The sequence below is a fragment of the Lolium rigidum genome, chromosome 3 (genome assembly GCF_022539505.1).
Source record: "Lolium rigidum isolate FL_2022 chromosome 3, APGP_CSIRO_Lrig_0.1, whole genome shotgun sequence".
In the NCBI taxonomy this organism is placed as follows: domain Eukaryota; kingdom Viridiplantae; phylum Streptophyta; class Magnoliopsida; order Poales; family Poaceae; genus Lolium; species Lolium rigidum.
This window is the reverse complement of record NC_061510.1, coordinates 83905261-83928341: the sequence shown is the minus strand read 5'-3', so window position 1 is coordinate 83928341 and position 23081 is coordinate 83905261. Positions and strand designations below refer to the sequence as shown.

The following is a 23081-nucleotide window of genomic DNA, read 5'->3' as shown; positions in this document are numbered from 1 at the left end:
ACATGAGCACAACAATTGCCAAGTATCAAATTATTCAAGACATTTTAGAATTACTACATGTAGCATTTCCCAATTCCAACCATATAACAATTTAACGAAGAAGATTCAACCTTCGCCATGAATACTATGAGTAAAGCCTAAGGACATATTTGTCCATATGCAACAACTGAGCGTGTCTCTCTCCCACACAATGAATGCTAGGATCCATTTTATTCAAACAAAAACAAAAATAAAAACAAACCGACGCTCCAAGCAAAGCACATAAGATGTGATGGAATAAAAATATAGTTTCGGGGAGGAACCTGATAATGTTGTCGATGAAGAAGGGGATGCCTTGGGCATCCCCAAGCTTAGACGCTTGAGTCTTCTTAAAATATGCAGGGGTGAACCACCGGGGCATCCCCAAGCTTAGAGCTTTCACTCTCCTTAATCATATTGTATCATCCTCCTCTCTTGATCCTTGAAAACTTCCTCCACACCAAACTCGAAACAACTCATTAGAGGGTTAGTGCATAATAAAAATTAACATGTTCAGAGGTGACACAATCATTCTTAAGACTTCTGGACATTGCACAATACTACTGGACATTAATGAACAAAGAAATTCATCCATCATAGCAAAAGAGGCAATGCGAAATAAAAGGCAGAATCTGTCAAAACAGAACAGTCCGTAAAGATGGATTTTATTGAGGCACCAGACTTGCTCAAATGAAAATGCCCAAATTTAATGAAAGTTGCGTACATATCCGAGGATCACGCACGTAAATTGGCATATTTTTCCGAGCTACCTACGGAGGGGCAGGTCGAAATTCGTGACAAAGCAAAGAAATCATGCATCGCGCAAGTAATCCAAATCTAGTATGAACCTTACTATCAAAGACTTTACTTGGCACAAAAAAGCACAAAACTAAGATAAGGAGAGGTTGCTACAGTAGTAAACAACTTCCAAGACTCAAATATAAAACAAAAATACTGTAGTAAAAACATGGGTTGTCTCCCATAAGCGCTTTTCTTTAACGCCTTTCGCCTAGGCGCAGAAAGTGTATGTCAAGTGTTATCGAGAGACGAAGTATCAACATCATAACTTGTTCTAATAATAGAATCAAAAGGTAACTTCATTCTCTTTCTAGGGAAGTGTTCCATACCTTTCTTGAGAGGAAATTGATATTTAATATTACCTTCCTTCATATCAATGGTAGCTCCAACTGTTCGAAGAAAAGGTCTTCCCAATATAATGGGACAAGATGCATTGCATTCAATATCCAAGACAACAAAATCAACGGGGACAAGGTTATTGTTAACCATAATATGAATATTATCAACCTTCCCCAAAGGTTTCTTTTTAGCATTATCAGCGAGATTAACATCCAAATAACAATTTTTCAATGGTGGCAAGTCAAGCATATCATAGACTTTTTTAGGCATAATGTAAATACTTGCACCAAGATCACATAAAGCATTACAATCAAAATCTTTGACTCTCATTTTAATGATGGGCTCCCAACCATCCTCTAGCTTTCTAGGAATAGAAGTTTCAAGTTTTAGTTTTTCTTCTCTAGCTTTTATGAGAGCGTTTGTAATATGTTTTGTGAAAGCCAAGTTTACAGCGCTAGCATTGGGACTTTTAGCAAGTTTTTGCAAGAACTTTATAACTTCCGAGATGTGGCAATCATCAAAATCTAAATCATTACAATCTAAAGCAATGGGATTATCATCCCCAAGGTTGGAAAAAATTTCAGCCGTTTTATCACAAGCAGTTTCAGCAGTTTTAGCAGCTTGTGTAATTTTGCGCGCTTTGCACTAGGAGTAGAAGCATTGCCAACACCAATTATTTTACCATTGATAGTAGGAGGTGCAGCAACATGTGAATTATTAGCATTGCTAGTGGTGGTAATAGTCTAAACTTTAGCTACATTTTTCTCTTTAGCTAGTTTTTCATTTTCTTCCCTATCCCACCTAGCACGCAGTTCAGCCATTAATCTTATATTCTCATTAATTCTAACTTGGATGGCATTTGCTGTAGTAACAATTTTATTTTCAATATCCCTATTAGGCATAACTTTCGATTTCAAAAGATCAACATCAGAGGCAAGACTATCAACCTTAGAAGCGAGAATATCAATTTTATTGAGCTTTTCCTCAACTGCATTTGTTAAAAGCAGTTTGTGTACTAATAAATTCTTTAAGCATAGCTTCAAGTCCAGGGGGTGTGTTCCTATTATTGTTGTAAGAATTCTCATAAGAATTACCATAACCGTTACCATTATTATAAGGATATGGCCTATAGTTATTACTAGAATTGTTCCGATAAGCATTGTTGTTGAAATTATTATTTTTAATGAAGTTTACATCAACATGTTCTTCTTGGGCAACCAATGAAGCTAACGGAACATTATTAGGATCAACATTAGTCCTATCATTCACAAGCATAGACATAATAGCATCAATCTTATCACTCAAGGAAGAGGTTTCTTCGACAGAATTTACCTTCTTACCTTGTGGAGCTCTTTCCGTGTGCCATTCAGAGTAATTAGTCATCATATTATCAAGAAACTTTGTTGCTTCACCAAGAGTGATGGACATAAAGGTACCTCCAGCAGCTGAATCCAATAAATTCCGCGAAGAAAAATTTAGTCCTGCATAAAAGGTTTGGATGATCATCCAAGTAGTCGACTCCATGGGTTGGGCAATTTTTAACCAAAGATTTCATTCTTTCCCAAGCTTGTGCAACATGTTCATTATCCAATTGTTTAAAATTCATTATGCTACTCCTCAAAGATATAATTTTAGCAGGGGGATAATATCTACCAATAAAAGCATCCTTGCATTTAGTCCATGAATCAATACTATTCTTAGGCAGAGATAGCAACCAATCTTTAGCTCTTCCTCTTAATGAGAAAGGAAACAATTTTAATTTTATAATGTCAACATCTACATCTTTATACTTTTGCATTTCACACAATTCAACAAAATTATTGAGATGGGCAGCAGCATCATCAGAACTAACACCAGAAAATTGCTCTCGCATAACAAGATTCAGTAAAGCAGGTTTAATCTCAAAGAATTCTGCTGTAGTAGCAGGTGGAGCAATAGGTGTGCATAAGAAATCATTATTATTGGTGGTTGTGAAGTCACACAACTTAGTATTTTCAGGAGTGGCCATTTTAGCAGTAGTAAATAAAGCAAACTAGATAAAATAAATGCAAGTAACTAATTTTTTGTGTTTTTGATATAGAGTGCAATAAAGTAAAGCTAGCAACTAATTTTTTTGTGTTTTGATATAAGTGCAGCAAACAAAGTAGTAATAAAATAAAGCAAGACAAAAACAAAGTAAAGAGATTGGATTGTGGAGACTCCCCTTGCAGCGTGTCTTGATCTCCCCGCAACGGCGCCGTAAAAAGTGCTTGATACGCGTACGAGCACGCGTCCGTTGGGAACCCCAAGAGGAAGATGTGATGCGTACAGCGGAAAGTTTTCCTCGCAAGAAACCAAGGTTTATCGAACCAGTAGGAGCCAAGAAGCACGTCGAAGGTTGATGGCGGCGGGATGTAGTGCGGCGCAACACCAGGAATTCCGACGCCAACGTGGAACCTGCACAACACAACCAAAGTACTTTGCCCCAACGAAACAGCGAGGTTGTCAATCTCACCGGCTTGCTGTAACAAAGGATTAGATGTATAGTGTGGATGATGATTGTTTGCGAGAGAACAAGTAAAGAACAATAGCAGCAGATTTGTATTTCGGATGTAAAGAATGGACCGGGGTCCACAGCTCACTAGAGGTGTCTCTCCCATAAGATGAATAGCATGTTGGGTGAACAAATTACGATCGGGCAATTGACAAATAAAGAGAGCATGACAATGCACATACATGATATGATGAGTATTGTGAGATTTAATTGGGCATTACGACAAAGTACATAGACCGCTATCCAAGCATGCATCTATGCCTAAAAAGTCCACCTTCAGGTTATCATCCGAACCCCTTCCAGCATTAAGTTGCAAAACAACGGACAATTGCATTAAGTATGGTGCGTAATGTAATCAATAACTACATCCTCGGACATAGCATCAATGTTTTATCCCTAGTGGCAACAACACATCCACAAACTTAGAACTTTCTCGTCATCGTCCCGCATTTAATGGAGGCATGAACCCACTATCGATCATAAATACTCCCTCTTGGAGTTAAGAGCAAAAACTTGGCTCTAGCCTCTACTAATAACGGAGAGCATGCAAGATCATAAACAACACATAGGTAATAGATTGATAATCAACATAACATAGTATTCTATATCCATCGGATCCCGACAAACACAACATATAGAATTACGGATAGATGATCTTGATCATGTTAGGCAGCTCACAAGATCCGACAATGAAGCACATAAGGAGAAGACGACCATCTAGCTACCGCTATGGACCCATAGTCCAGGGGTGAACTACTCACTCATCACTCCGGAGGCGACCATGGCGGTGAAGAGTCCTCCGGGAGATGATTCCCCTCTCCGGCAGGGTGCCGGAGGTGATCTCCAGAATCCCCCGAGATGGGATTGGCGGCGGCGGCGTCTCAGTAAGGTTTTTCGTATCGTGGCTCTCGGTACTGGGGGTTTCGCGATGAAGGCTTTAAGTAGGCGGAAGGGCAGGTAAAGGGGCGTCACGAGGGGCCCACACAACAGGCCGGCGCGGCCAGGGCCTGGGCCGCGCCGCCCTGGTGTGTCGCCACCTCGTGGCCCCACTTCGACTCTCCCTCGGTCTTCTGGAAGCTTCGTGGCAAAATAGGACCCTGGGCGTTGATTTCGTCCAATTCCGAGAATATTTCCTTTGTAGGATTTCTGAAACCAAAAACAGCGAGAAAACAAAGAATCGGCTCTTCGGCATCTCGTTAATAGGTTAGTGCCGGAAAATGCATAAATACGACATATAATGTGTATAAAACATGTAGATATCATCAATAATTTGGCATGGAACATAAGAAATTATCGATACGTCGGAGACGTATCAGTGCCTTGATCTAAGAAGGGGGTTCAAATGGGAGGGAATGAGTACGAGCGTACTCAGCAAGTTCATATTAGGAAATAGGTGTATCATGCACTAGCTACAGCCATAGACCAGAAAGTCATAGGCCAATGCAAGTTTTCATAAACATTTCTTCAAAAGGTTTATTTTATTCTGAAAACTATGCCCGTCAGTCTTCACAGGTTGAACAGAACTTCATGGAGTTCCTTTCCTGCCGCGTTCGTAGTTCCCTTCCCGGAACAGGGAGTGACTACCACAATTTTGGTTACCCTCTGCAGAGGTGCGTTACTTTTTCCATAAGAGACCTTATCCTTGTTGCCAACCAGGCGATATCTTTCCCGTCCACACTTGCTTGGTGTGAGGCCAGGTGTAAGATCCAAGCCCACCGCCTTCTCCGCGACCTGGCATACCCACCCTTTTGTCCATCCGCATACCCCCGGTAGACATCTCCCGTTCATACGGCTTTAACCCCGGTGTACTATGGACAATCCCTCATAGACGATAGAGCCTCTCATCCACACGGATGGGGATTTCAAAGGATTTCCCAACCTACTGCAGTGTTATCTCCAACACGCAGCCAGGCTCCACCAGGTCCGTTGATATGCAAGAGGAAAAAGATACAGCTGACTTCCCCAGAGCCATTATAGATCTTATGGTCAACGCGATATGTACGGCGCTAGAATCACTGGACGACATTGGTACTTAGTCCTAGATGAGTAGTACCCTTGCAATGGAACCTCCACCAATCAATACATATCATGGTTCCATTGCCCACCACATAGTCATATTCATAATTTTAAAATAATACTTTGCTTTTCAATGCAAGAGTGATAAATATAGTACTTTGCATATAGTTTGATAAAAATAATCAAATGACATGAGCAAGCGATGAACTTGCCTTTCTTGACGGCAAGATTATGCAGGCAAAAGCTTCGATACGTGAGAACTCCAAATTCTGAAATACCATCATTGTCCGGTAAGGACAATGTTTAAAGAACTGGCAAAGATGTTATAATGCATAGTATGAGATGCAACCGTCCCGAGCGTAACCTAATCCCGATGATTTAGGATTGATGAGTTGTAAAGATTTCTTTAGGGCGTGTTGCACTTTTAGAATGGTTCTCAAACAAGGTTATTATTAGGGTTGGTGATATTAATAGCATAAACAAGTAATATAAGGTATTATAACAGGCATACACATAAAGGAATAGTGGTTGCATAAGAAATCAAGAGTAGTTGTCCATTTTAAGTTCTACAGGACATGGTTGATGATTACTTATATTATACTTCAAAAGAATAACTTTTGAAGAATAGGTTAAATAAGAATAAGAACTACTATAAATAGAAGCTATTGAATTCTAGAGTTTACTATTGGATTCATTTAATTTCACTAATAAGAACTAGTTGGTTCTTAACTTGGAATGGGTTTCTATATAGCAAGTATTGGTAGGTTTATTGCTATGGTTTCTTCTAAGCATCATATCAAAGGATGGTCATCAAGATGGTTCTATAAGTTAGCTATTAGGGTTTACTATGGTTTCACATTTGCTTCAGTAAGTAACCTCTAATGGCTTCTAAACTAGATGGTTTATTATTTCTTAAAAAGGGTTTAGTTGGATAGGAGCATGTGTTGTGAATTGCTACACAAGGTTGATACTAGGGTTCATCATTATGGTTCTACTAGGGTTTAATGGTTGAGGTTGATTTTAATGGGGTGGTATATAGGAGTGGTGATCCATGGTACTAATCCAATTAACAAGTTAGGGTTTGCTCCTAAGTGACACTAGTGGATCATATAGGTTTTAATTAAGAATAGGAACATGAAATGATAATTTCCATGTGACTTGGTTGTATGCTAGTGGATCATAAGCATGCATTCAATTGTTGCTTATTAGGGTTTCTACATGTCAAGTAAATCTCACATGATCACATGTGACACATAACTAGGGTTTTAGAGTTGATTTTAAGGTGGAATGATCACATAAAATAATGGGACCAATGTCTTACTTAAATGAGAACCAGGGTTTCTAAATTATGATTCAAATCTTAAACTAATAATTGTCAACAAAGGTGTGGTTACTAATTACTTTGAACCAAAATTAATAATGATTTGGCATTTTATTAATTTTCACAAGAATTAATAATTAAGGTAACTCTTATTTAGGTTTAATTTAGAAATCAGGGTTTAATAATTGTTATTAGGTTTAAAGTACTTAACTTGTTAACTAAAGATGTTTAAGTAAACAATTGTTGGGCTACCAAAATAATATTGGCTTTTAATATTTCCTTACTTTATTATCACTTAAAGAAAATGGAAAATAGTAATTTGCAAATTAGGGTTTATGAAATACCACTAATATTTAGGTTAATGAAAAGATGATTAAGAAAATTAATATTAAAATTTTATTTACTTTCTGAATAATTATAATTTAATTTTTGAAACTTAACTATTTATTGAATTCAATTTGTATTTAAAATAATTGGAAAGACATAATTAATAAAGATAAAAATAAGTGAATTTTTATTTTGACACACATTTTTAAATTATATTTTATTTGAATAGAGTTTATTTTTATGAGAATTTTGATATATTATTTATATTTTTCTGAGCTAAAATAAATTTTACAAATTTTGGCAAAGTTTTAGTATTTTACTGGATTTTTAAATAACTTGAAAACACTAGACATACCGATTCATTTCTACCCACAGAGACTGACCAGTGGGTCCATTGACTGGGTCAATTGTCACGCGGGCAAAGACCAGTCAACGAACGCTGAGGTGGCGGTGGACACGTAGATCTCGCCGGCGACCAGACGGATACGGCGCCGCCGATTTACGGCCTCCCGGGACGCGCGACTAGGGTTTTCGGAACCTCCTCGACATACTGAGGCTAGTGGTGGTGCTGGTTTTGCAAGGGGATCACCGGAACCATGTCGGAAAGCATGTCCCACGGTGGTGCTCTCCGGTGAACTATCGATCGAGGGCTACAGAGGGTTCTAGGAAGCAAGATCTGGCTCTACAGATGCGCAAGCTTACCCTGAACATGATGGTGTGGTCGACGACGATGATTGTTGATGGAGGCGACGACGATTGGCGATCTCCGGCGATGTGCTGCAGAAGGGATCGATGCAATTGAGCCGATTCCTAGCTCCCCTGGACGATTGCTTGCGCCCAGATGCTCCCCTCAACGAGGCGCTCCTCCTCGACCAAACTACGAGCTCCGGGGTGGCTCCAGTCGATGGTGCCATGATGGTCACCGGCGACCAGTTGAGGAAGAAATCGAGGAGTAGAGGAGTGTTGAGAAGAAACAGAGTGGCGGAGGTTAACAAGAAGTGCACGGCGATGTCCTCCACCTATTTATAGGCCAAAGGAACCCCTGTGGTCTCGACACGGTGACGACCATGGTCGGAGAGGTGGCGGTCTCTAGAAGCTTCTAGCTGGCAAGGATGTTCTCGTCCGCGGATAAGCTCGGACGCGAATCGAGTTGGGTTTGGTTCTAAGAGGTCTAGCAACGTCCGGGCATGCTTATCGACGAGGAGGTCGTGGCCTACTGGCGTTGCAGCGCTGTCGAGCTCGGAGACGACGCCGTCTATTCTCCTCACACGATTCTTGATGCACGCGAAACGGTATCTGGACATGGGCTGGGCTGCTCTTGGTCCTTTGTTGAGCTGGTTTCCTTTGGGCTGGGCTGGCAACTCGGGCTACGGTGGCCTGCTTCGGTCCAACAGGTAAGCTCCTCACTCTCTTCTCTTTTCTATTTTATTTTCTGTTTTCTATTTGTGATTTGAATTCAAATTTTTATTCTGGGTTTGCTTTACATATTCAAAAATATTTGAATTATAAGTATAACTTGATAATCATACTTACTGCATAGTTTTGTTCTTTCCATAATTATTTAGTACTTAATTCAATTGGTGTTTTAGTGATATATAATTGAAATAGATATAGTTTAAATATTTATCTCAATTTCTTCTTAAGTTTAGGTACTAAATCCGTTTGATTGATTTGAAAATTTATAACCTTTGCATGATAAACTCATGATTAGATTTTACTAGTACTTAGTAATATGGACTGTTTACATATTTTAATTATGTCTAGGGTTTAGCAAATGGTAAATGAAATGGGATTGGTTCATGATTTTATGTGGATGATGGTGTCTTAGGGTTTAAGAAAATGGTGGAACAAACTCTATAATCATCAATCAAACCTTGACTTAAATTATTTAGGATGGATCCTAAATTCCTCATGGTTAATTCAACTACTCATGTGGTGATTCTTTTTTTATAAAATGCGATTTCATTTGGTTCACTTAGGCAAAGCATTGGATATTGGTTTAATTCTACTCACCAAATGGCATTTAGTTTTTAAGTATATAGGGCTTGGTTTTATATTTGTGATCCATGATACACAAGTTAGGACCTAATATTTTATGTGGAGTGGAACCTATGTGAAAGGTTTAGGGTTTTGAGAATACTTCACTATTTGAAGTATAAATAGGCATGAGGCATGGCAGGATTCTTTTCATGATCCCAAGTGATACTTGGATTCAAATGTGGTCTAGGGTTTTAGTTGGGATTACCCATGTGATACACAAGTTTGAATTCGGTATAAGCATAAGCTTGATTGTGTTTTATTGGCTAGCTAGGGTTACTCCTCCATACAAGACATGAGGATTGGTCGGGGGTTAACTACTAGGGATATACTTAATATTTTATGTGATATATGAGATCTAGTGATCATATGATTTAACTTATCATCTATATCTACAAGTTATGATCATGCATTAGACAAGATCCACTCATTCCTCACTAATCCCTCTTTAATATTCCTCTCATCACACTCATCCTAGATTCTTAGGGTTTATAAATAATACCAAGTTGTGATGATTATAGAATTGGTTTCCTAAGGTATTGCTATTGGAATAGGGTTCTCATCTCCAAGATAAAATATTAACTTGAACAACTAGGATTGGTACTTCTCTAATATTCTTGTATGAACATGGCTATGGTTAGTATTATAACTTCTCTCACTTCTCAATGTCTTGGAATATCCTAAGATCCTACTTAAGAGGTGATGATATGATCCTCTAAATATATGGTTTGCCTAGGGATTCTACCTTGCAATCTTCTGTAGCTTGTTCTTCAGGAAATCTGATAAACCTGCATCTTGTGGTATGCCTCCACTTCCTAGATTCTTCATCTTGATCCTATCTAATTCATATGGAGTGGCTCTATGTGTTTGTTCCCATGTATCATAGTACTAGATGAGCAAATGGATGAAGGGTTTGGCTCTATTTATAGGCTTGGGCAAGCTCTAGTATCATGACACATAGGTGGTGACTCTTGTGTTGGTTAGATGAGTAAGGTGCTTGGTTGTCATGCCCTCATCCATAGCAATCCTTTGAGCATGAGGTGGCATATCTTGGAAAGCAAGTCATGTAGATATTTTCATCCTATGTAGCAAGATCATTATCCTCTCACATGATTTATTTTTGGATAGCCAAGTGGCATTTGCTACTAAATATCTTGTGGAAGGTTTTATTATTGTGGATGAGTCACTATATCATATTTGATGGGAGTTATATTATAATATTGATCAAAAGATCAAAGTTGAAGGTTATTCCTCAAATTTGGATAGTTGGTGTTTGATTTCACCAAGGCATGATCATATGAATTTCAAAATACTCATAGTTAGTTTTATTCAAACAGTTTGGACTATAATTCGTAATGTAAATGGATTTAGTTTTATGATATTCCATATATTTTATAAGTTACGAATTGAATAGGAATGTGTGGCTTTTATGCACTTTAAATCCTATGATTTACCTTATTTGGTAATAAGTTTAGAAGTGAATTAAGTTACACACAAAGGTAGTTGCTAACTTTTAAGTGTTAATAAGTTAGAGTTTGATTCTTATAGAATGTGTTGTTGTAAATGGGAGTGGTGTTTTGGAACATGGGAGCATATGCTCCCTATATTTTGAAATGCATCTTACACATATTTTAAATTTTAAAAAAATTGAAACAAAAAATTCGCACGTACATCTTCACGTGCTACGCGCTCACAAAGTTGTTTCATAAAAAATGAACTTATCATGTGACGTGTGTAAAAAAGACAAAATTCAGTGCTGAAAACAATGCTTTTCACAGGATAAGTTTTCTCTTTTTTACATAGGCCACAAAAAATATTATTTTTTCGTGAAACTTGACGCATACACATATATTATGGACATGTACATGTAAAATTTTTTGTCAAAATTTTTCCACACTTCAAAATATATTTTGTTGGTAGAGGGAGCATACGCACCCAGGAGCCGAATTGAATTTCCGGTTGTAAATCTAATTCCATTTGATCTAGCCCATAGATCAAATCATCTCTACCCAAAATAGGGTTTTAAGCAAAAATCACAGTGAAGTTTATAGCGCTTGACTTGATGATCTACTTCAATTCCAGCAAGTCAAGTGAAACTTCAGTTATTGTGGTAGGTTTTATTTGAAGGCGCGAAAATTCCCCGGATTTTCTATGCATGAATGCAATGCACACTTTGGTGTTCTCTCATTTTGTTGCCTCTAAACCTGGGATATTACAGCAGCTGCCGAGAGCGCGGCGGCAGCAGCGTGGCAAGAGGAGGCCCTGGCGGACACCATTGCGGCGTTCGACGCCTCCACGGAAGAAGAGGCGCGGCGGCGCCAGACGGAGGAGATGAGCCGGTGGTGGGATGATGAGCGCCGGCGCCAGCGCGAGGAGCGGGAGGCGCAGTACCGTGAACGGCGGGTGGCGATCGAGCGCCGGCGGCGGGAGGCGATCGAGCGCCAACAACAGCTGGCGGCGGAGTAGCGTCAGCAGCGGGAGGCGGCGCTGGTGGCAACAGAGGCGGCCTGGGGGAGGCGGGTGGACGAGTTGGCGGCGGAGGCCGACGCGTTGGCGGCGGCGATGATGGAGGCGCCAAAGGATGAGAAGGAGGCCGAGGCGGAGGAGGAGGAGACCGAGGTGGAGGACGACGACGATGACGAGTTCGAGTGGTCCGACGACGATGGGCCGCACCCGGACGAGACGGCCGATCAGCAACGCGTGCTCGTCGAGTCCTTCGAGTCGGAGAAGAAGCTCCAGGACGACGCCCGTGCCCACGAAGAGGCGCAGATTCGTCGCGCCGTCGAGCTCTCCGTCCAGGCGGCGCAGCAGGGGAGGGCGGACGTCGACGCGCTGCTGTAGCAGCGGCGTCTGGCCACCACCCTACGCACGGAGAGGCGGCGCGCGCAGCAAGAACTACGGCGGAGTGGAGGCGACGACGGGGCGGGGCCATCGAACGCACCGCCGGGCGGTCAGTAGGCTAGGTTTAGATGAAATCTAGCAGTTTTCATTCAAACTTTGTAATATATAATCAAATTTGAATGAAAACCTTTATTTTCGTGCACCAATATTCATTTGAGAGGGCGTTTGGGGGACGCGACGTCCCCCAAACGCGGCACGAACAAAGCACGTCCCCCAACGCTCAATACGGCGCGGTTTGGGGACGGTTTGGGGGACGCGACTGGAGATGCTCTAAGGTTTCAAATCAAATCCATAAAAAGTCCTCTAAAATGCATTGTGTAACCTAGATAATTCATACTAGGTTCTACCCATCTAGACACCTCTTTCGATCATACGAACTAGAAAACTTAGAAACAAGAAATATATGTTGGGGTGTGATGTACTAAGGATTCGTTCATATTCCAAAACAGGGAAATGATTTTCGTAGCGATGCAATTGGATGATTCACGTGAATGAACACATGAACTTGAGTGTGTGTGTCTCATATGGGGAAATAATATTTGAGCTAATGTTAGGATTTCTATCGACAATAGGTAAAAGTAATTCATATCATCGGAATCTAGCGAATACGATCCCGATTCTAAGGGCTTTTATAGCAATTCTTCAAGGAAATGTCAGAAACATTCTACGAAAATTCTATGATCCAAGGAGACCTGAAAATAAATACCCCATTTGTTTCAGAATGTAGGGCACACTTGGCTTTGCATGGTGTTTGACGCATGATTTTAACCACTAGTGTATACCAAATTATGTAGATTAAGACTGTATAAATGGTGTGGTTGCACTCCTCCCTCGAAATAGTTTCATTTGATGTGTATATATACTAATTATCTAGGCATATTATAAGACAAATGAGTACGTTAATTATTGACTATAGAAGTCAAACACGCCGAATATTTCAGGATGCAGCGAGTATAAAAATATATATTACCTAGAATGCATGTATAAAACAGATGATGAAAAAACACATGATTATTTAGACTTACGTGTTTTATTCGCAGAGCTAGAAGAAACAAATAATCCTAACAACCATGTCAAATCAAAGTCAAATTGCTGACAAGTGGACAGTATCACATTTATCTCTCTGAAACTAGGATACATGAACAATTTCTGTTTATTTTCATTTGTACCATTCTTTGAATCATCTGGAGAATGGTGGCTAGCTAGTGTCATGAAAGAAAAATGATATATCTCCTTAGGAACCAAATGAGCCATACTAGTATTGGTGCTATTCCTCCAAATGGACCTACTGGCATCTATGAACAGGTTATATATATTAAACGGGAAGAGAAGATATTTGCTTTCACCTTCACTGAGGAATGTCTCTCCAGGATAAGGGTTTCCGAGGAGAGGACGAGATATTTTGGCGCGCAGATTGCTTGGACGTACGTGTCAAATCAGACAGCAAATGCTGGGGAGAATAACTTGTTAGATCGCAATCAGTCGCAGAACGAAGGTCCCTGAAAACAATAATTGAACCACAGCAATCGACCTTGCTATTTTTGGGACAACTCGGTTCAGTTTACCATTCCCGCGTTTCTTTGACTGCTTGAGTATATTGTAGGAGTAGTTTGTCGATTGCTCTGTTGTTAGGGCAATCCGAACACGGTCACGGACGGCCGGCCGCCTACTTGGACCGACGGCCGAGTTATTTTAGGACCCTGTTGCTAAGAAGGGTGCTAATCGGTAGAGAGATAGATACCAGGCAACCGCGTACCATTAGCACGGAATCTCCCAAGCAGTTTCGACGACCATATGAAACTAATGCAGAAGTTCACTCGCTGACACGCGACTGACTACTCTCATCTCATCCCCTTCTTCTCCATCGTCAGCTCGCGTGTTGCTTTCAAAGAGACGAAACGGGTAGAGAAGGATAGCCAAAACAGCTGCCTTGGAATCCACCATCCCCCGCCTCGTTCTGACCGGAACTTCCTTGGTGTCGGTCCTGGCAGTTCGTCGGCCGGCGTGGCACAGACGACCAGTTTAGGCCTTCAATTCGGGGAGGCTTCTGTCTGCCATTTTGAGCTCGAATTGTCTGTGAGCACATGGAGAGAGGGATGGGGGAGGGTCTCAAGGCGATGCTGGCGAAGCCGATCAAGCTCGCCGACCAGGTGGCCAAGCAAGCGGGCTCCGGCCAGTGCTTCCGCCCCGAGTGCAAGGACCTGCGGGCCCGCGCCGAGAAGCTCGCCGAGGTGCTGCGGCAGGCGGCGCGGGCCGACCTGTACGAGCGCCCCGCCGAGCGCATCGTGAACGGCACCATGCAGGCGCTCGCCAAGGCCGGCGCCATGGCCAAACGCTGCTTCGACAGCCACTCCCGCCTCCGCCGCTTCCTCAGCTTCAACCCCGTCTCCGGCTTCCCGCGCACCCTCGCGCTGCTCGACACCGCCGTCGAGGACGTCGCCTGGCTCATCCGCATCTCCTCCCCGCGCGCCGACGCCGTTGACGGCGACGACGACGACCTGCGCGGCATGCCCAACATCGCGCAGAACGACCCCATACTCTTCCTCATCTGGGACCACATCGCGCGCCTCCACACCGGCAGCCTCGCCGTGCGCGCCGACTCCGCCTCCACCCTCGCCTCCCTCGCCCGCGACAACCCGCACTTCGCCAAGCTCATCGTCGAGGAGGACGGCGTCGTGCCACTCGTCAGGCTGCTCAAGGAAGGCTCCGACGACGGCCAGGAGGCTGCCGCCACGGCGCTCGGCCTCCTCGGCCGCGACGAGGCCAGCGTCGACAGGCTTATCCACGCCGGGGTCTGCGCCGTCTACGCCGCCACGTTGAAGGAGCCGCCCATGCGCGTGCAGGCCGCCGTCGCCGAGGCCATCGCGTCGCTCGCCAGCCACAGCAAGATATGCCAGGACCTCTTCGCGCAGACCAACTCCGTCGTCCGCCACCTCGTCAGCCACCTCGCCGCTGGCACCATCCAGGAACACAGCAGGTACTCCGTCGCTGGAAGCAGCAGCAGGAGCACGGCAACCCCGCCGCCGGAGCCCATGAGGTCGCTTCACTCTGTTGTGCTCGCCAGCACGCCCAGCATGCTCCCAGGAACCTCTACTTACTCTGCCAACGAACCGCCGGAAGCCTCGAATGCCGCCCAGCAGCCAGCGCGCAACAACCAGATGCAGTCCGCGGCTGCCGGCAGGACTACGACGACGAACCGAGTCACGGCTCCACCACCCACCAGGCCCCAGCTGAGCTCAAACGGTTCGAGCGGCCGTGGATCGCGCGAGGCAGAGGACCCGGCGACGAAGGCGCGCATGAAGGCCATGGCGGCCAAGGCTCTGTGGAAGCTCGCCCACGGCCATCCGGGAGTCTGCAAGAACATCACGGAGTCCCGCGCGCTCCTCTGCTTCGCCCGGCTGCTCGAGAAGGGCGACGGCGGCGCGGGCACGCACCTGCAGTTCTACTCCGCAATGGCGATCATGGAGATCACCCGCGTCGCCGAGCACAACCTCGCGCTGCGCCAGTCCGCGTTCAAGCCCAGCTCCCCGCCCGCCAAGGCCGTCGCCGAGCAGCTGCTCTGCATCGTGCGCAACGGGGAGCACGACGACGACGACCTGCTGCTCCCCTGCATCACCGCCCTCGGCTGCCTGTCGCGCACCTTCACGGCGAGCGAGACCCGCGTGATCGGCCCGCTGGTGCGGCTGCTCGACGACCGCGAGCCGCCGGTCACCAAGGAGGCTATCGTCGCGCTCACCAAGTTCGCCTGCAACGAGAACCACCTGCACGTCACCCACTCCAAGGCCATCGTCGACCACGGCGGCGCGCGGCACCTCGTTCAGCTCGTCTACCTCGGAGACCAGCTGCAGGTCGAGGCGCTCATTCTGCTCTGCTACGTCGCGCTGCATGTCCCGGAGAGCGAGGAGCTCGCGCAGGCCGGGGTGCTCGCCGTGCTCCTCTGGGCGTCCAAGCAGGCGCAGCTGGTGCAGGACCTGCGCGTCGACCCGCTGCTGTCCAAAGCCAAGGGTCGCCTGGATCTCTTCCAGTCAAGGGGATCCATCATCTAGCTACGTGAACTGGATTTACTTCATTGTTCTTTTCTGATTCAAGATTTATCCCGATTGTTCTTCGCTGATTCCAACAGTGTTCGTTGGTAGAGTGTACATTCCATGCTTATGTTTGTTTTCAAGGATATGTAAATGCAGTAGAGACTTGTTCATGTACCATTTATGCAGATCAATTTTGGATGCACAAAGCTAGAAATGGAGAAGGAAGTGCTTGTTCATATGAAATGATATCTGACCAACAATATGAGGTAGCGACTTGTCACTTGTTTATTCAGAGTACAAGCTTTTTCAGACACATATCTGGATTGACTTGACTTGGTGTCACCTGACTCATCTTTATTCCTAACTTTGTTTTTTCTTCACTGGTATCATCATAAGAGCATCTACAACCGGGGCGTCCCCAAAGCGGGTACTCCCGGCAATGCCTTCCGTTTGGGCTTAGCTAGATGGAATCTTATAGGCTGACACTAGACATCGGTTATCAAACAAGCGGGGAGAGCGATTTACTCAGATTCGGGACCCTCGATGAGGTAAAACCCTTACGTCATGGCTGTTTGATCTTGATTACTGAAATTATCGGGTTACAATGGGGTGCCGAAGGTTTCGACTATGATCTTGTCGAGAGGCTAAGTTCTACGGTGACCTAGCCCTAGACTTACGATGGTTATGGCTATTATGATCGTGTGTCCCTTGACAGACCCTCTCCTGACCCTTATATTGGGAGCCAGGTCTCGAGAGGTCTGTTCGGGTACGACTAGGTTAGAAAGAGTATTATGTCTAAATTTTCCTTGTTTTCTTCGTCTTCTTGCCTTGGTTGCCAAAACTTCTTTCTTGGAACGAACGTAACGGCCCATCTTGGTCGATGGATATCCTTCATGGGCCTCTGGTTAGACCGTAAGAGGTAGCACAAGACTAGCTACCCGAAGGGTAATGCCCACATCAGTAGCCTCCGAGTGACTGACCGAAGAAGCTCTGGGCATGGACTAAAACTGTCTTCTGTCGAATGTTTACAACTTCTGAAAAATCTTGACTCCCTTGTAATAGCAACGCCTTCTATATCGGGTGCGCGTTCAGCGCTCCTGATGGGAGTAGCCCCCGAGTCTAGGCACGGATGCTTGCAACCGTGTGTAGACTCAAGTTGTACTACTCGAACGTTTTTCTTCTGCCGATGTTTTATGCATATTGTCAGGGTCATCCCATATATCTTCCCATATCGAGTCTTCAATCACTCCAAGTAAGGTTATGCTTGTTGGTAGAACGTAAAGGATGTTGAATAACGTGCCCAGCTTTACTCGATAGATCGATGCTGGTTAAGTGCCGACGGCAAAACAACGTTACCCTACTCAGGATCAAGTCCCCGGGCATGATTCTGGGCCGTGCGAAGTCTTCGAGTCCATAACTTTTATCGGGTGCGCGTTCAGCGCTCCCGATGGGAGTAGCCCCCGAGTCTAGGCGCGGCTGCTTGCAACCGCGTGTAGACTCAGACCAAACCACCCGATTGTTTCAGTTTCCTTCGGATTCTTCATGCGGAATCGATATTACTTATGACATCATTGATGACGTAATCACTGTTGCGGTCTGATTGAAAAGACATGACCTGACGGGTCCACCCTACTTCTCCGCAGTCAGTTTAAGAAATGACCAGTGCTTGCGCAGTAAACAAGACGCCTCCTCGATTTCCGCGCGTAGTGGAGAAAAGGTTCCTTGGTAAAATAGACATAACGACATGGTGACCTAGTTCCAAGTCTCCTTTGATTAACCTTTTAGTTTATAACCGTGAGGGACAAAATTTATCATTTCCATTCTCTCTTTTCACGGTCCTTCTTTCTTGCTCATCCTTCTTCCTCAAACCGCTGCGCCGCCGCCGCTGTTCTTAGATCTCCCTACGGTTCTCTCGGCGATGGTGAAGAAGAGGAACCTCACCCTCGCCGCCAGCGCCGCGACTAGCAGTGCGGCCGTTAAAGCCACATCCAGCGTGCCGAGAAAGAGCGCATCGGAAGTTTCCGCTCCAACTCCTGCGCCGCCCGTGCCAGAGGTTTCCACCGCGGGACCTGCGCCCGGTGATTGGCCAGCTTCGACAATGACCAAGCACGACGAGAAAAAAGCTCGAAGCCTTGGCATAATTTCGGCTGACGAGGGGAACGTCATTCTCCCAGGTTCGGCTTCACGCCCCAATCCTCCTGCCGGTTTTACTGTGATGTTCATGTCTTTTCTATATCGCGGGCTTTCTCTCCCTGCTCATGAGTTCCTCCGGCGTCTCCTCCATGTGTATGAGATCCAATTATGGCAATTGACTCCCAACTCGATCCTTCATCTTGCTATTTTCATCACTTTGTGTGAGGATTTTCTGTGCATTGAGCCTCTCTTCGGTTTGTGGAAAAAGATCTTCTTCGTAAAACGCTATAACTGTAGTAGTGGTTCCTTCGTTACTGGCGGAGTTGGATTTGTTGTCCGCAAGGAGGTGAATTACTTCAACATTCCAATGAGAGAATCTGTTCAAGGGTGGAGGCTGAAGTGGTTCTACATCAAGGACTCAACTGCATCCAACATGCAATTGCCGAATTTTTTCGACGTCCTCGAGGCTATGCCCAAAAGATCTTGGAAGAATATTCTGTCAGCCGAAGAGAAACCGACAGTCGATAAGTTATTTTATAGAGTTCTTAGAATCAAGGAATCTGATGGCCAAACTATGATGGGTACTGAAATAGCATCCGTTTTCTTGAAACGCCGAATCCAACTAGTCATGTCCAGAATCCACCCGATGTGGTTATATTCAGGCCCCATGGACGAAACCAGAGTAAACGTCGCCGAACTGTTCAAAAAAGAATTACTTGATGAGGTCAGGCGTTTGACTCACTTCAGTCAAGAAGATTCGATTCCACTTCTATCTCCTCAATCACCCTTCGATGTCGACCACCCGCCGAACGAGGTAACTTCTCTTTTACATTAATTGTTGCACTCGAGTTGTACTTGTTTCTCCCTTCTTTTTTATTAATCCTTTTAATTTCTTCGACAAGTCCCGTTAGCTCTCGAGTATTTCCAGGATATGTCGGATGACAATCTTGAAGAGAAAAAGTTCTTCCATTCCTGTAGAGTCCCGTACAGAAGAAAATGTAGATCCAGAAGATGAAGACAATGATCCTGCAAATCCTGAAGCTTTTTCTATAGATCCTAGATCTTTTGCCAATGATACAAGTGACACGGCGGAGTCAAATCACGACGATGATGCTGATCGTGCTGCCTTTGTTGATGCAGCTGCGGAGAAGGCCAATGTGCAGCCCTCAAAGAGATCGTGTGGCGGTTTTGCCGACAAGGATGATCTGTAAGATCTGTAAGTCTCTTCTTCTGCTCCAAGATTTTCTCCCGTATCTAGTTCTCATTTTGTCTGGTTTACATGCTTATAGTGACGAGGGCTTCATAGAAGCCCCTCCAAAGAAGGCTAAGACAAGTTCCAGCAAGCCAGCTCCTGCAGTTTCAGAAGCTTCGGCTCCAGCGACAATCCCAGCAGCTCAACTTTCGACAGCTTCTTCCCTTTCTAAAGGGAAGGAGATGCCTTCGACTGCTGCTATTACAGCTTCTCCTCCTCCTGGAAAACCTGTAAGTTTTTCTGTTTTAATAATATGTCTGCTTCTAACAGCCCCCGAGTCTTTATCGAACTATAAACTTTTTGACGAAAATTCTACTACTGTTAATAGCTACTTCTTTTTTACTTCTTTAGGATTTCCGAACGGTCATTTCCACTTTGGAGGCTTTTGCCTCTCAATTCACTTCGCTCGAAGCTGAGAAGGTTCGGCGTCAAAAAGAAGTTGAATCAACTTCCTCGAAGCTTGATAATGCAGTTAAGATTCAGGCCTGAGTTAAGATGGCTGCCGAAGCTTGCCAGAATGCCGATTCTTTGAAGGAAGAGCTTGAGCGGCTGAGGAACAAGCTGAAGGATGAAGAAGCTTTGAAGACTGCTGCCGAAGCTCAGAGGAGTGAAAAGGACAGTCTTCTTCGCCAATCCATTTTGGCCCTGCTCAGTAATTCTTATCGACTTAACTTTTAGTTTCCCCTTTCTTGGTTTAATTGTAACTAACAAATTCTTCTTTTCGTTCTTCACAGAAGCCGCCGATATTCCTGCAGAGGCCTTAGATAAGCTCCCAGATAATTCTCATGTCGATGCTTTGTCAATGACTCTTGAATCCAGCAAGCTCATTCAAGCCCTTCTCAAGAAGAACAAAGTGTAGGATAACGTTGCATAGAAAACAAAAATTTTCCTACCGCAAACACGCAATCCAAGCCAAGATGCAATCTAGAAGACGGTAGCAACGAGGGGATTATCGAGTCTCACCCTTGAAGAGATTCCAAAGCCTACAAGATGAGGCTCTTGTTGCTGCGGTAGACGTTCACTTGCCGCTTGCAAAAGCGCGTAGAAGATCTTGATCACGGCGCCACGAACGGGCAGCACCTCCGTACTCGGTCACACGTTCGGTTGTTGATGAAGACGACGTCCACCTCCCCGTTCCAGCGGGCAGCAGAAGTAGTAGAGTAGTAGCTCCTCTTGAATCCGACAGCACGACGGCGTGGTGTCGGTGGTGGTGGAGAAACCCGGTGGAGCTTCGCTAAGCGTGCGGGATGTGGTGGAGGAGAAAGGGCCGCTAGGGTTTGGGAGAGGGGGGGCGCCGGCCACTAGGGGGTGCGGCCACCTTGTGGTCTTGGGGTGGCCGGCCCCCTCCCCTTGGCCCCTCATTATATAGGTGAAAGCCCCAAGTGTTGGACTGCAAGTCTCCGAATAAGACCCGAACCAAAAACCTTCCATGTGATAGGGAAACCTACCCAAGGTGGGAATCCCACTTGGGGTGGGATTCCCCCCTTCCATGTGGGGGGGTGGCCGGCCCCCTTAGGGGAGTCCACTTGGGACTCCTCCCCCTTAGGGTTGGCCGGCCATGGGAGGTGGAGTCCTTCCGGGACTCCGCCTTCCTTAGTGGTTTCTTCCGGACTTTTCTAGAACCTTCTAGAACCTTCCATAGAACCTTCCGGATCATTTTAAATCTTATAAAATGACTTCATATATATGAATCTTATTCTCCGGACCATTCCGGAACTCCTCGTGATGTCCGGGATCTCATCCGGGACTCCGAACAAATATTCGAACTCCATTCCATATTCAAGTTCTACCATTTCAACATCCAACTTTAAGTGTGTCACCCTACGGTTCGCGAACTATGCGGACATGGTTGAGTACTCACTCCGACCAATAACCAATAGCGGGATCTGGAGATCCATAATGGCTCCCACATATTCAACGATGACTTAGTGACCGAATGAACCATTCACATATGATACCAATTCCCTTTGTCACGCGATATTTTACTTGTCCGAGGTTTGATCATCGGTATCACTCCATACCTTGTTCAACCTCGTCTCTTACAAGTACTCTTTACTCGTACCGTGGTATGTGGTCTCTTATGAACTTATTCATATGCTTGCAAGACATTAGACGACATTCCACCGAGAGGGCCCGAGAGTATATCTATCCGTCATCGGGATGGACAAATCCCACTGTTGATCCATATGCCTCAACTCATACTTTCCGGATACTTAATCCCACCTTTATAACCACCCATTTACGCAGATGGCGTTTGATGTAATCAAAGTACCTTTCCGGTATAAGTGATTTACATGATCTCATGGTCGAAAGGACTAGGTAACTATGTATCGAAAGCTTATAGCAAAAAACTTAATGACGTGATCTTATGCTACGCTTAATTGGGTGTGTCCATTACATCATTCATATAATGATATAATCTTGTTATTAATAACATCCAATGTTCATGATTATGAAACTAATCATCTATTAATCAACAAGCTAGTTAAGAGACATACTAGGGACTCTTTGTTGTTTACATATCTGATACGTCTCCAACGTATCGATAATTTCTTGTGTTCCATGCCACATTATTGATGTTATCTACATGTTTTATGCACACTTTATATCATATTCGTGCATTTTCTGGAACTAACCTATTAACAAGATGCCGAAGTGCCGATTCTTTGTTTCTACGTCGTTTTTGGTTTCGGAAATCCTAGTAAAGAAATATTCTCGGAATTGGACGAAATAAAAGCCCGGAGGCCTATTTTCTCACGAAGCTTCCGGAAGTCCGAAGGAGAGACGAAGAGGGGCCACGGGGGCGCCAAACCCTAGGGCGGCGCGGCCCCCTGGCCGCGCCGGCCTGTGGTGTGGGCCCCCGTGCCGCCTCTTGACCTGCCCTTCCGCCTACAAATAGCCTCCGTGACGAAACCCCCCAGTACCGAGAGCCACGATACGGAAAACATTACTGAGACGCCGTCGCCGCCGATCCCATCTCGGGGGATCCTGGAGATCGCCCCCGGCACCCTGCCGGAGAGGGGATTCATCTCCCGGAGGACTCTACACCGCCATGGTCGCCTCCGGAGTGATGAGTGAGTAGTCTACCCCTGGACTATGGGTCCATAGCGAGTAGCTAGATGGTTGTCTTCTCCCCATTGTGCTATCATTGTCGGATCTTGTGAGCTGCCTATCATGATCAAGATCATCTATATGTAATTCTATATGTTGCGTTTGTTGGGATCCGATGAATAGAGAATACTTGTTATGTTGATTATCAAAGTTATGCTTATGTGTTGTTTATGATCTTGCATGCTCTCCGTTATTAGTAGATGCTCTGGCCAAGTAGATGCTTTTAACTCCAAGAGGGAGTACTTATGCTCGATAGTGGGTTCATGC

At 44.7% G+C, this 23081-nt stretch overlaps 1 protein-coding gene across 1 annotated transcript; it reads left to right on the top strand.

Annotated features, from left to right (window-relative positions):
- The first annotated feature begins 14113 nt into the window (after positions 1 to 14113).
- LOC124697188 lies at positions 14114 to 16606 on the top strand. The gene has a single exon (XM_047229816.1). It carries the CDS (start codon positions 14375 to 14377, stop codon positions 16334 to 16336), a length of 1962 nt encoding a protein of 653 aa, XP_047085772.1. The 5' UTR covers positions 14114 to 14374; the 3' UTR covers positions 16337 to 16606.
- The last annotated feature ends 6475 nt before the right edge of the window (positions 16607 to 23081 follow it).